The following is a 13130-nucleotide window of genomic DNA, read 5'->3' as shown; positions in this document are numbered from 1 at the left end:
ATTAACGGCCATTGTTGCTCTTTTTAACTTCGCGTTTTTGCGCTCTGTACTCGACCGGACATTGCCGGGAAAACCGTCGTACAGGGTGTTTCAAAATTCCATAAGATCCATGGTATCGTGAGTTACACCCAGCTCGGAGTAATGTTTGACGAACGAGAAAAAAGAGTTACGTATCATTGGAGGGAAATTTCACGGCGAGAATTAAAGCGCGAAGGGCGGGACACCCCGGTCCTTTAAACCGAAATCCGCCGGCATGTATCCTTGCATGTGATTTTAAAGTAAACATTTGTAAACGCGTCCCCGTGGCATGTTTGCCAACCTGCACACGGCATGGACATAAAGGCGCGGTTAGCATTAGCCGTGGCTCGTTTTCGATTCATTCACCCGAGGGGGAGTCACGAACGCGACTCAATGAGTATACGCGTTTGTGCCAGACTAAAATTAACATAACTTAACAAGACCTACGTCTCGACGCGTTTCACTTCGCCTTAACGGGAGTGATGAATTCGGTAACTAGATTTTCGCATCTAGGGTGAAAAGATTCGGGGGAATCTTCACGAAGAGGCGAATGTACCGGATTCGTCGAGGAGTTGTACGACCCCGGAGCCGTAGCCGAGGGTGCCATAGAACCGAAAGCCATTAATTACATTACGGAAGAACGCAGTCGTTGTCTCAAACAATGCCCTCGCTGGGCGCCCCCGAACTTCTACCATTTGACTAACACGGTAACTCCAATTATTACGGGTTTGCACATCCCGCCATTCTTTCTCGCAAATAGCGCGAAAGATGCGGCCATTGAGATTTTGGAATGAATTAATACCCAATATCTCGACTCATCTCGGAGTACAAGTGGCTTGGTAATTCCGTAATCCCAGGAAGGTCCAATTCCGTTGAAGTAGACCTTTAAAAGTCGTCCGTAGAGTCGGCTCTCCTCGATTCCGAAATCCGCGGCCCGGGAGTAGAAAGCTTCCGAGAGGGGAGACGCCGACGAGGGCGGAAACGCAGCCGGATTCGGTTTAAAAAATAATTATCGAGACGCCGCTGTATCGGGGGCGGCGTCACCTGTACCTGTGGCTGGGCTTTCTATGTGTTGGCGAACGCCGAGGCCAGGCCGCGAGATGGAGGAGGACGGCGCGATGCGGGATAGGGGCCGAGGGAGAAGGAGGGCGCGATGGGGCGGCTGAAGCGAAAGAGAGAAAGAGGAGAGGGGAAGAGAGTGGAGGCATCCGCGCGCTCATTTCCGCTCCGGGGCGGTTGAACGGGATGAGAAGAGAGAAGAGAGGGTAGATGCAGGACGAGGGAGGGGGAGAGAGAGGGTGCTAACTCGCGAGATATTAATTCCGTGTTAGCGCTCGGAGGGTGCCCGGGGTGAAAACTACGCGAGGGGACGAACGGCCCAGGGGGAGGCGTTACAAATCAGAGATTAGCCATAGTTAACTCGACTTGCGCACTCAAACAGTTAATCAATAAGTCATTATTTACGTCGTATGTCGGCCACTCGACGGAGAGGACTCGGTGACGGATTTTCATATTCGATCATTGGCAAATTCGCAGGGGGTTGGGCAGTGACGCGCCATTCGTGGTTTTTCACGTAAAACGTCTAAGGGAGGTATTTTAAAGCCCAAGGGAATGAGACCTGTCTTTTAAAATGTATAAACTCAATAGGCAGATCATTTTAAATCCACATTTGGAAGCGTCGATACGAAAATCCGAGCGAGGGTATTTTCCCAGGGCGCGTCGCGTATCGGCGAAACATAATGGCGGCACGTCGGGCGATAGTCGATAAGCCGAATTCGATTTGGAAACGAGATGGCCGACTCGGGCAGGAATTAAAGCCCCGTTTAACACGCTGGTACAGCGGATCGAGGGATACAGGGATCGATCAAACCTGCCGGACGTCGGCGGCCGGTCGGGCCCTCCTAATATTTACACCGAACCCCATTAATCCCAGCCCAAATCGAGATTTATAACTCGGACCCGACGCGAATCATCGTATCGATCGAAAGGGTGCACTCGAAATTCGACAAACCTAACCAAACCTTTTTTTATTAATATAACAAAAGGTTGACATTTCGCATGGGGTGGTTTTCCTCGATTATAGCGAGGGTTATTCCTGGTTAATAATTTTCCAGCAGATTTGCAAAACTCGCGAGACGATCGATGGGGTCCGTCTTTCAGGGTGGGAAGGGTCCTTCCTCCATTTTGCGAAAAGCGTTCGACTTCAAAGCGTCGGTCTCCCTAGGTGAGGTGTACACGACTTCCTAGACCTTGCACGCGATAAGTGAGGGGGGGCAAACCCTCCCTTTTTAACGCAAGGTACATGAGAACAGAAGGGTCGAGCGATTCAGCCCACTCGGCGTCCTGGGAGAAAGAGTTCCTCGACGCGTGGTAATCGGTAAATAGATGTCCCAAAGGCATCCCGAGGGAGGGGACCGATTATCCACCCCTGGACCACTTGGTGGTGTTCCCAATTTAGAGCCGTCGGCGTTAAACTCGCCACTAGATCGGAATTAAGGTGATGCGACGCGTGAAAACGTGAAAACGTGAAAACGCTTATAAGGGTGAAGAAAAATGCGAAAAGGCATGCCATGACGTGATGGAAAATCGTAAAAAATGTTTGCCAAGGGAATATAAAATAAATAGGGACCACCCCAGTAGGGCACATGGTCTATAGGAGCAGAAGGTGGTGCCGCGGCGATGGTTGCCGGAGGTTTGGCCGTTGGTGTCGGAGATGGCCGCGTGGCGGCGCGGCGGTGGCGCGGCGGGGTATATAAAGCCGCGGGATGGGGGTAGCTGGATGACTGGCGGCGGAAGCGTCGTCATGGCGACACATCGATCAGCCGCCGCTACGCGAATCGCCGAGGCCACCTAACCCCCTACACGTGCACACGCTTTGTGCACCCGCGCACGCATACTTCGTGTACACGAACACATACCCGGGTATACCGCAAGTGAGTATACACCGGTATGCACAGCGGAGCTTCACGCGCACATTATTTTCGACGGGATCGAATTCACCGCGACTGAATGTCGGCAGCCATATTGAAGGGTGAGATCTAAGGACCGATAAATCGATATCTGGTGACTAATGTCGTAGGCGTTTTGTAATTCAACCCTTGAAAAGGTGAGAAGGGGTAAGACGTGTTTTTAGACGCCGATGTTAGTTACGATGTATCTAACATTTGTGTGAGTCTGGAGGGAACTGTGGGAAACTGCAAAATCAGCCGGTGGGTTCACCCCACCTTAATGAACATCTCCCCTCGAAGTAGTCGATCATAGCGTCGGTAAAGTGGGACCCTCTCCGGGATTCCGCCACTCGTCCGATTGACCCTCGACTTAGCCCGGTCGATTGCAATTAAATCTGACGTCACTCCAGGAGAAGAGCCGCGTGATAGGAACTTAAACCGGGATCCTGGAATCCTGAGCTTCGCAAATGGAGTTCTTCCCTCTTCCAACGGAGTCATTCCGTCGCCGATAACTCAGGATATTAGGATCGCCGGTCGCGCCGGTCGCGTCGGTCGCGTCGGTCGCGCCGGTGGTAGTGCCAGTTGTCGAGGACCCTGCGATCGATCCTCTCCTCCGCGGGAGAAGTTCCGTCCCGCTCAGCCGAGCACTGGAAAGACCCGACTGAATACCGCTGATTGTCCTCTTCTCCCGGTTTCGATCTCGCTCCCTCTCGCCGGAGGATTCAGTCCCTCTCTGTCGGCATCGCCGCGATTAGGAGAAAAAGTTGGAAAATGGGACTACATTCCCTATCAGACTGACTAGAGAGTACCGTTTCCCCCGTAATAGGGAAAATCTGCAAATCTGCATGCGCCCAGATTTAAAACCCCATGATGATGACTTCTAATCCTGGTACAATGGTACAAAAAATGTAACTAAAGTCACCGCGTTTATAAATCTGGGTGCGCGCGCATCGGCGGTCGCAGCGCCTCTAGCAGCGCTCTCCTTACCTACCCGACCCTCGACTCTCGGGCCACCCTACCCTGGCCCGTCCTCCCCGGTTACTGCGCTACTCCTGCCCACTCCACGATAATGATGGCAATCAGCCCCTCAGAAAGGATTTCAGGAAATTCTCTCGCCTTTTTGTCGGCGGCCGGGGCGGCAGCGGACGCCGCAAACACCGGTCGTCCTCCTGCGCCCATTTCCCCTCCAACCTCCGAGAGGGACGTTGCACGCTTTCGAGGCTGAAGGAATTATCGAAGAAATTTTTTAAACTGCGTAGATATCGTTGTTCCATTTTTAGGGATGGTCGCCATGACACTTAGAATCGAAGGTTTAACCTAGGCGTTCTATCGGAAGGCTCCATATCCTTTGAAAGGTAAAAATGAATTTTTTCGAAAAATTACAAATGCACGTTTCATAATTCTTCATTCCCTACATTTTGACGATAAAAAAAAACACGGGTCCTTTAGATTTTAGTCCTCTATAACATATTTAAAAATGAAGAAAATCAGGTACCTGGAAGATATCTATAGGCTGGCTCTTTTAGACAACCTTAATTTCTCGTCTCCCTTAGTCAGATCGGGAGGAATTGACTTCGGACTTGGGTCTCACGCCGCCCGGAAATAAATAATGGGCGCAAGTCGAAGTGATCTGTCGGGCACGCGAGGCTGCATCTCGACAATACTGCCTACGAAACCGAGGAACCTCCAAAGGGCCGATCTCTCCCGAAGTCTATTCGCTCACACCCCCCACAGTCATTCCTTCATTGACGGAACATTAAGCACACACGATAACGCACGATTAAACGGCTAATGACTTTCCCCGCTGTTCGCCGGCCCTCCGCGACCGATCATCGATTACCCTAGGGACCCTAGGGACTCCGGGGGTGCCTAGGGCATTCCCGGGAACCCCAGTGGTCGACACGTCGAAAGTCCTGTTTTGCGATGTCACCGATACATCCTGCTGAACTTCACTTTTGGGCGTGACGGGAATCTAAACGATCCTCTTCCGTCACGTCATAACGAGCCCTGAACGTTTGCAGACGCTGATAAGGTATCATCGCGTAAATGAAATTCACGTTTCGTCGTGGTGGAAAATCGTCGCTTCTCTATAGTTTCGGAATTCCTGCCGAACGATACCCTCGATATCACTCGAAAAACGTATCGGAACTGATTTAATATCATTCGTCATCGCTCAAATGTACTTGGCTCAAAACTCTACTTGGTTGTTTTTTTTTATTTCTGCGTCGCGTCTTCCTGCGGCTTTTCTAGCGTTTTCGGTCGGTTTTAGGGGTGCCCGGCCTTCGGTAATTTTTTCTATTAATGAGCAATGTCCCAACTCATCGTTGTTAAAACTGGATGCTATGAGTGTAAAAGGATTTCGGCTAGGAAATGGAAGAGCCATCTGTTGGGTAGGGAGTCGCAATAAGGGATGCAACGCCATCTCTTGGCCAAGAAGCGAAGCGCATCCAAGTTCATCCCCCGCAGGGCAGACTCGTATTGATCAGAGGGGAAACCCGAACAAAGATATCGTCCATCCTGGAAACAGTCAGTAGATGGTCTCGTCACGTTCTTCTTGACCGATAACCGTTAAGGCCATTGACGCAAATGTGTATCTTAATTTTCTTTCGGCCTTTGCGGTTAAAATCTTGAAATTAGCATTTCTTGCCAAGCGGAGAGAAATCCTCGGAGGATATTGTTCCGCGAAGGATCCTCCGCATAAAAGTGTAATTCGTTCCCTGTGATTGGATTTTCTTTTTTCTTAACTCAACTCCGAAGCGAGCGGCATTTTCATTTAGTACCGGCCGTTAAACAATAGGCGCACGCGGGGGATCTTTGAGGTGCAAATAACGCCATTATCCGTGACAATGTGGCTGATCTTGGCACAATGGAAGTATGTCAATGCCTCCTCGCGGATGCTATTCAATATTTACAAGAAAAACAAGGATATGTGCATCGTGTTTGCACTAATGGCGCCAGCCTTTACGACGGCATAACTAAAAACAGGACTACCGCATATACTCCCGGCCTCCCGGAAGATAAAGAGGGAAATTAAAAGGTTAGCCTCAAAAAGCCCCCGGAGTGTATTTCCTCGTTTCATACACACAATTATCCTATCTGGTAACAATATCGCGGCTTCGTCGTTCTCTTGGGAAAAATCGCGGGGTCTGCAATAAAGGGAAAAGGCGGTTAGAAAATGCTAAGAAAAGAAAGCGCAACAAACCTGAGGTGCATTTAACCGGCCCGCCTAGTCACGGACTTTTAGCCGGACCTCTAGTTAACGTGCATAACGAGGTTATTTCGGTGCGCCCGCCACCCTCGACGGTCCGCGCGAGGATGAATAATGATCGGCGACGACAGTGTGGGAGAGCTTTGCCGGTGCGCCGCCCCCCCTGGGGTGGCGCTATCAACGGGAGCGAGACGGACCGGGTACAAAAGAAAGAGAAGAGGGTCGAGATCCACGACAGATACATATACGGATACGGCCGTAGCCTTTCGGCCGGGGGCTTTGTGCGCGGCGTAATAATTGCGTAGGAGGGGTCCGGATCACTGGGGCGATCTCGCGACTCCTCGCGGTAGTTCGGGCCCCGATCGACAGGCGGCAGCACGCGCCGGAACCGGAACCGAGGAGTCGTGTGTCCCTGCCGTTCCAGGCCGGAACTATCGTGATTAGTCACGGGGCTCGCGATGTGCACGGGTGGACTTAGCTCCCGAGGACAGAGATTGGGGGTTAGGTTAGACCGGGAAGGGGGCGAGGCAATTGGGTTTTTCGACGTATTTTACCACGTACGTGTTTTTAACCTGTTAACCGAGCGGGACGTATGAATACGGGTTCCCCGGTTAACAGGTTAAGGAATAATTCGTTAATTTGATGTTAGGCCTGGAAATTCTTTAGAATTTTACGCTTCTAATGCACGGGGTGTGCATCCCCTAGGTTATAAACGCTTTTCGCGGGGGTACGTAGGCAGTCGATCATCGCTCTCCTCGCTTGGGATGGTGGCGACACGCCTCGGTGACTTCCCGGACCTCTCACCCGACCGGGATCTCCTTTGGTCTTGTTGCGCGAACCTTAACCTCCCACTTCGAGCGGTTATGGCGAGGAGAGTCGATTTCGTCACGGTTTTACGCTGCCCATGGGAAAGAGGATGGACTAGCCGTTGGGGACCGAATTGTTAGGTTAAGCCGCGATGGGTTAGGAGGATCTCATCCCAGGCCAAAATCGCCCCCTTGTTATGGGGAGGAGAATAATTTTTTTCTGCGAATATAAATTCGAGAATCGAGCCCTAGGTGGGGCGGTATCTTTGCGCAACAATTACGCCACCCGACCGAGCCGCGTTTCATCCAAGATGAGTGGACGTCGATTTCTCGCCTAATTGCGGTACACCCGGCGATTTGGGAACCGGAGGGGCCCCGACACAAAAGCCAGAGGAGGACGCGCGAGGCTTTGTCGTCTTTCGATGCAGACTCGAAACAGGGGACGCCCGGTAGTTCCGGAAGCGCCGCGAGGGGCGCGAAGGTCGTCAGTCGGCACTCCGCGAATCGAGAAAGGGAGGGCCAGATCTTTTCGTACTTTCACCCTGATACCCTTCGTCCCTTTTTTTTTATAGATCCACAGGGTGGTCCTAGGGTGGTCCTAGAGGGTCCTAGGGAGTCCGGGACGCCCCGGGTTAACCGATACCGGCAATTATCGACGCGACGCGCGACGTCCGCTCACCCTCGCCGTTACTTACTCCTGGGGTCGCGTTATATCGATATATCGCCATTTATCTCCGCATCAGAACTGCTCGTAACGAAGCATTGTACTGGTGACGGCGGAATTGAAAGCCCGGACAACTCCGGGGATAGGCTTATCGGGGAGGATTTTCGAAAACGGAAGTACACCCACCCACCGACCACCCTATCTCATAGTTACATAACCCTGGAATAACGTGGCATGTAACAAATATTCAGAGGATCCGTTAATATCATTTAACGTCGAGTTATTACCGCTCGGTAACATTGTTACAACCTTCCTAGCATTGCTCTTGTATGATATTAACATAACATGAAGTATTGTTACAGGGCGGTGTTTGGTGGGTGGTGGGATAGAGTATGGGGCACATCGGATAACGTGATAAATACCTCACAAATTGTACTTGTATTGTAAACCACTCTGTAAATCCCTCCTAAGGACACGGTATTAACATAATTTAGCCCCCTATATGCGTTTGGATTTCGCCAGATAAGCGTTGCGAATTTCGACAATTGTCCGGAAATCGTTAATTCCAGAGTCAATGAATCGTAACGAGAATCCGTAATTCTATGCGCGTGCACCATTGAACGTAAAAGAGCCGATCGCCGGCGATCGGGGTCGAAAATAATCGACGAGCACTTCGATTTTAGTTTTATTAACCTGAAACAAAAAGTCAAAATATTGATAGAACAATTCTCCAATTGGAATCGTTGGAAATTTCAACCCCTAAGGAAGAACGCGATGGTCGTGTTATATCAATATGTTTCTCACATTTTAATAGATAGAAATGACCCTTTCGTATCACCTTAAAGAACCTCGTGAACCATAGTGGTTTTCACGGCACCCTAGCCATAATTACGTGGGTTGACTTATGCACATGGTAAACCATGGTCAGGCGTGCACATCTATACTCCTCGTTAAACATCAATTACCAACGTCAACATACAGCTCGAGGGATGAAACTCGATCAGGAGTACATCGACGTTAATTGCTCATGCTCTTTTACATACAGGGTGATCCACTTAACGTTCTCGCCTTAGATGACTCTTCCGTTTTTGAAATACCTAGCCGCCATTTTGTTTCAGGTTTCGAGCGAAATGAGGAGCAGCTTGGCTGGTCGAAGCGCGTCCAAGTGAAAATCCAAGTAGCGGTACATCTTCCTCGGGGAGATAGAGGTAGATAGTCGGCACCCCTTGGGGAGCAGAAAGAGACCCCCCGGAACATCCGGGATCCCGAGGGTAGTTCGCGGGGCGGTCGGTCGTCATGGATACGAGCTCGGCTAACCCCTAACCGCTCCTCCCTCGTCATCCGCATCTCGTAGCCGAGCCGCCATCATCGACCCACCATCTTGCCCACCATCCTCGAGGGCCAGAACCCGCGAAAATTCCGACCATCGGGATATCGGCCATATTATAATATGTTTACCGTTCTTTCGATGCTTTAGGAATGGATCGAAGCCTGGGATACCAGGCCGCCATCTTGGTCAACTTCCTTAAGAACACTTTCCAATTAACCGCTTGAACTGGTAATTGGAAGAACAACGTCGACCGTTCAAATGTACTGGCTTTGATGGGGCTGAAGCTTTTTTAACGAACGATCGAGCTCTTCGAAAAGGGTGGAAGATTCGACGAGGTGCGGTGGAATGAGCTCGAAAAGTAAGGCTAGAAGAGTGCCGATAAATCCCGGGAGGAGCTGCGCCCAGGATATTGGTGCGGGCAGAAGCAGTTCGATTCCTGGAGAGATTCGGTCCGGGCGTTGGCAGCAATGCCGGCCACACTTGGCAACCCTGTCCCCCGCGGCCGGCCGCCACGCCTGGCCGCGCCGTTCCCGAGCGCCATGGATCGCAGATAACGTGATTTACGTCGCCGAGTAATTAATGTCCCCCCGGCCGGTGTTTAAAAAAAGAAGAGAGGAAAAAGAGAAGAAACGAAGAAACGATCGGAAATCGACAACAAAGCGTTACGGGCCGCCCGCGAGGCTTGGCGAGTCTCCCCGGAGATTCGACAAATTGCCGGACCGGTGTTGCCGAGACTTCGGTAAGGAAGAATGTAGTTGATAAAAATGGAAGGTTTTAAATATCGACGGGGACTCACCAGTGATGGAGGCGGGTGGCGAGATGGCCGAAGAAGTGCCGCGCGGCGGGGGAGAAAATGCCCCTGCCAGGTATCCCCCTCGGTCCACGAGGGCTTGCTTCGCCTTCTCGACGCTCTGCTTGAGCTGCTGGAAGGTGCTTCCGCAGGCCAGGCCCCGGTACGGCCAGTTCTCCTGCTTGACTCCTGCCGCGGTGACCGCCACGCCAGCGGCAGTCGTCCCCGAGGGTCCCTTTAGGTCGAGCGCACCTGCGTACGAACAGCTAGCGCTGTCGTACATCACCAAACCGCCCCTGAAATGGTTCATTTTTACGTTTTTAACCCCATCATTTCAACATTGATACTGGGCACACATATCGGCTAAATCTTCCACTACTATCCGCAACGGATCTTCAACATTGAAACTGGGCACATATATCGACTGAATCTTCCACTGCATCCGCAACGGATCTTCAACATTGAAACTGGGCACGTTTTCGATGTTTCATGCTTCTTGGGGGCTTGGGCGATGATTTTTTTCGAGATGCCCTCCGAAATTAATGGCGGTGCGTGTAAATGCTCGCTGGCCGGACGCGTCGGAAGAAAATTTACATTTACGTAGAGAGCTGTGTACGACCGTAAATCACGGGCGCGTTCATACCAGTTGCACATCCTCGGTGCACTTTGTGGTCGGAGGATTTATCGCGAGCGTTGTCGCGAAATTTAAGGTACCCATTAAAGAGCCCCGTAAAAAGAAAAGCCCGACGCACCCCGCTAATCAACATTTAAAACCGGGTTAATTGAATCATTCGGAGCCCAACACCATTTTGCGTTAATTCACGCCGCCTTCCTCGTGGAGGGAGAAAATGGCGCCTCTTCGTGTCAGCCTTACGCCCGATAACGTTAATTAATTAATTAAAGCTTTCCTCGGAACCGAATGCAGTTAACATCACGCATTAAATATATCTTGTAAAATATAATTCGCGTAACAAAGTGTAACCACTTGAGTATTCGAAATGACGTTACGAAGAAAAATGTTAATTCCTCGACGTCGATTAGATTTTTTAGCGCCTTTCGTATCATTTTAATCAGGGAAGATCACTGAGGGGTCACCCTAACCTGATCCTGCGAGATCCCTCCCTGGGCGCGTCCGGGGCATGTCGGGCCCAATCCTAGGTCGAATCTTAAGGCCCCAAAGGCGTGCCAGAAGGAAGGACCTTTCCTTCCGTGCCCAAAAACGGGGACCAATGGCGAGCCGAGGCACCTGTCTGCCTCCCTACCCTCCACACTTGCCCCTGATATATCAGGTGGGCCTTAAGGTGGGCCTTATGCGGGACCGCCGGCACTGGTTAGGACGGACTTCGAAGGGGGCTTAGAACGGGCCTTGTCGGGGCCTTAGGATCGGCCCTCTGACGGGGACCTGTACGTGGAAGAAGGTACACCGGGCAGGTTGTCTCGCGCAACTGCGGCCGCCGCCGCGGCCAGCAAATTGGCTGCTTCCGGGCCTCATTACATCACTCTGTTACTCTGTTAACGCTCGCCGGAAACCCCTCTGCCTACCTCGTCTAAGCTCTCCTCGCATGTACCTACACACACCGTTTAAGTGGAACGTCGAGCCGATAGGCGCGCTGCGTGCGTCAGACGAAGAGGGACCCATGGGCCGGGGGATGAGCGCGAGAGAGACGCCAACACCTCGGACCGGGTTGCGACACGGGACAGGCCGCGGGGTGTGGGTGTGTGCCGATGGATGGCGCTGATGACGATGCAGGAGTCAGAAATTCGGCGGAGAAGCGAGGGGCCTTTGGGTTAGGCCGAGGTTACGGGAAATAAAAAAAGAACGGATATTTGAAAAGAACCCGAGTGAAGCGAAATGTTTAAAATTCCATATCTCTGTATTGAGAAGGCACGAAGGGCGCCGAGAGATTTAATCGACGAGCGGGAATGAGAACCGAGGGAAAGGAGTTTAATAATAAGGACGAATACGGGGAAAACAGGAAGAGATACCTATTTACTGTGTGGTCGCTGGAAAAAAGCGCTGACGAAGATTTCTCGAATGAAGCGGAAGAAAAATGGCGGAAAATTGGAATTTCCGACGGCAGGGATTTATTGCAAAAGCGATATCTTCTTTTTTTAGTGTCTCTACCCGTGCGTGCATGCAGGCTATCGGAGTTTGCGTAAAAAAGTAATAAACCGAAGCGAAAGAAGAACCGCAGGACCAGAACGAACGTTGGCTTAGGTTTAATATCATAATTGCACGCTTTTTGAGCGTAACCCACGAAAGCGGCTTCCAGGAAAAAGGAGATAATGCCGCGTTTAGATGCAAAACGGGAGGAACAATGTTGCACGTGTACTCGCTCCGTTAAATGCACATATGTGCGAGGGAGAGGGAATTACTACGGAAATTGTGTGGAAATCTAAATATAGTAGCCGGGCATCCTTCGAGTTTCTGCCTTTGAAAAACAAATAAAATAATGAAAACTCCTCCTCATTTTCAACGTTGGATGCAAAAGGGGAAGGGAGGGAAAAGGTTGCATATGCACCCGGTTTATTAAATATGCGGTCAATGGTGTGAGGGAGAAAGGGGAGACTTATGGAAAAACCTGAACATAGGAAATGTATGCTTTTCGAGTGGTGCACTCGAAAAGTGGCGGGAAAAAAGGAGAATCGCCGGAAAGCGTGGCTTGGCGACGGTGCTTAACTCTTTTCCGGTTTCCTGGGATGTTAATACACCCTACGGTTAGGTTCTGTTCCGATGCCCTCGTTTCTTTACGGTCTGGGCTAATTTCACATTTACCCCAATTTCCAGTTAATCCGAAAAATTCTTTCATAAGGACACTCTTTAGTGAAATTACGTTAATCGCGTTCGACTCTTCACATTTTTAGATAAATTTACTTTCAACGATATCATGAACGTTTCATTATATGAAATGGAAGGAAACGTTTCCTATGATAGCATCGGATAGGAGATCGAATGGTCTTCACTTGATGCCGTAATTCGATGGCTAAATAGAAACAGGAAAGGAAAAAATGGATATCAATTCCCGGGCGTCATAAAATGCTCCCTCGGCCGGTAGTCGATAAATCTTATATGACCAATGATAATGGCGATAATAAACTATGGGATAGGAAAACGCTCTCTTTCGGGTGGATTTTATAGAGCCACATGGATTACCTCCGACCAAACACAAAGAGCAACAAAAGGATTGCACAAATCCCTTCTAACTATAACGGCAGTAGTTACCTGGCGTAAGGACCAAAGAACAAACTCTCCTCGCTCTAAAAAAAATTAAAAAAAAAAATGGAAATCATTCCTCCCACCGGACGGTTCCCCAAAAACCCACAAGGGAACCACACATCCCCCTTTCATTTCTAACGTCAGTAGTT

General features: G+C 50.5%; 1 protein-coding gene and 1 long non-coding RNA gene across 3 annotated transcripts in view; one reads left to right on the top strand and one right to left on the bottom strand.

The window, feature by feature from the left end:
• The window catches only part of LOC105703556, a 27507-nt gene extending 17697 nt beyond the window's left edge, over positions 1-9810 (top strand). The window contains exons 2-3 of the long non-coding RNA XR_001104368.1: positions 8763-8852; positions 9122-9810. This is a non-coding gene — a long non-coding RNA (uncharacterized LOC105703556). The remainder of the gene's footprint in view (positions 1-8762; positions 8853-9121) is intronic.
• LOC105703555 (transcriptional regulator ERG homolog) overlaps positions 1-13130 on the bottom strand; it is a 26354-nt gene extending 13224 nt beyond the window's left edge. Inside the window, exons 1-2 of one of the 2 annotated variants that reach the window (XM_012432043.2) lie at positions 10866-13130; positions 9771-10060 (exon numbers count right to left, since the gene is read on the bottom strand). In XM_012432043.2, the coding sequence (XP_012287466.1) occupies positions 9771-10047 (277 nt within the window). In that variant the 5' untranslated portion in view covers positions 10048-10060; positions 10866-13130. Of the gene's footprint in view, positions 1-9770; positions 10788-10865 lie in introns of those variants that run through there. The other variant, XM_012432042.1, reaches the window with a different exon arrangement.

The sequence above is a fragment of the Orussus abietinus genome, unplaced genomic scaffold, assembly GCF_000612105.2.
Source record: "Orussus abietinus isolate OABI.00-Male unplaced genomic scaffold, Oabi_2.0 scaffold78, whole genome shotgun sequence".
Classification (NCBI taxonomy): domain Eukaryota; kingdom Metazoa; phylum Arthropoda; class Insecta; order Hymenoptera; family Orussidae; genus Orussus; species Orussus abietinus.
This window is presented reverse-complemented; position numbering and strand designations above follow the sequence as displayed.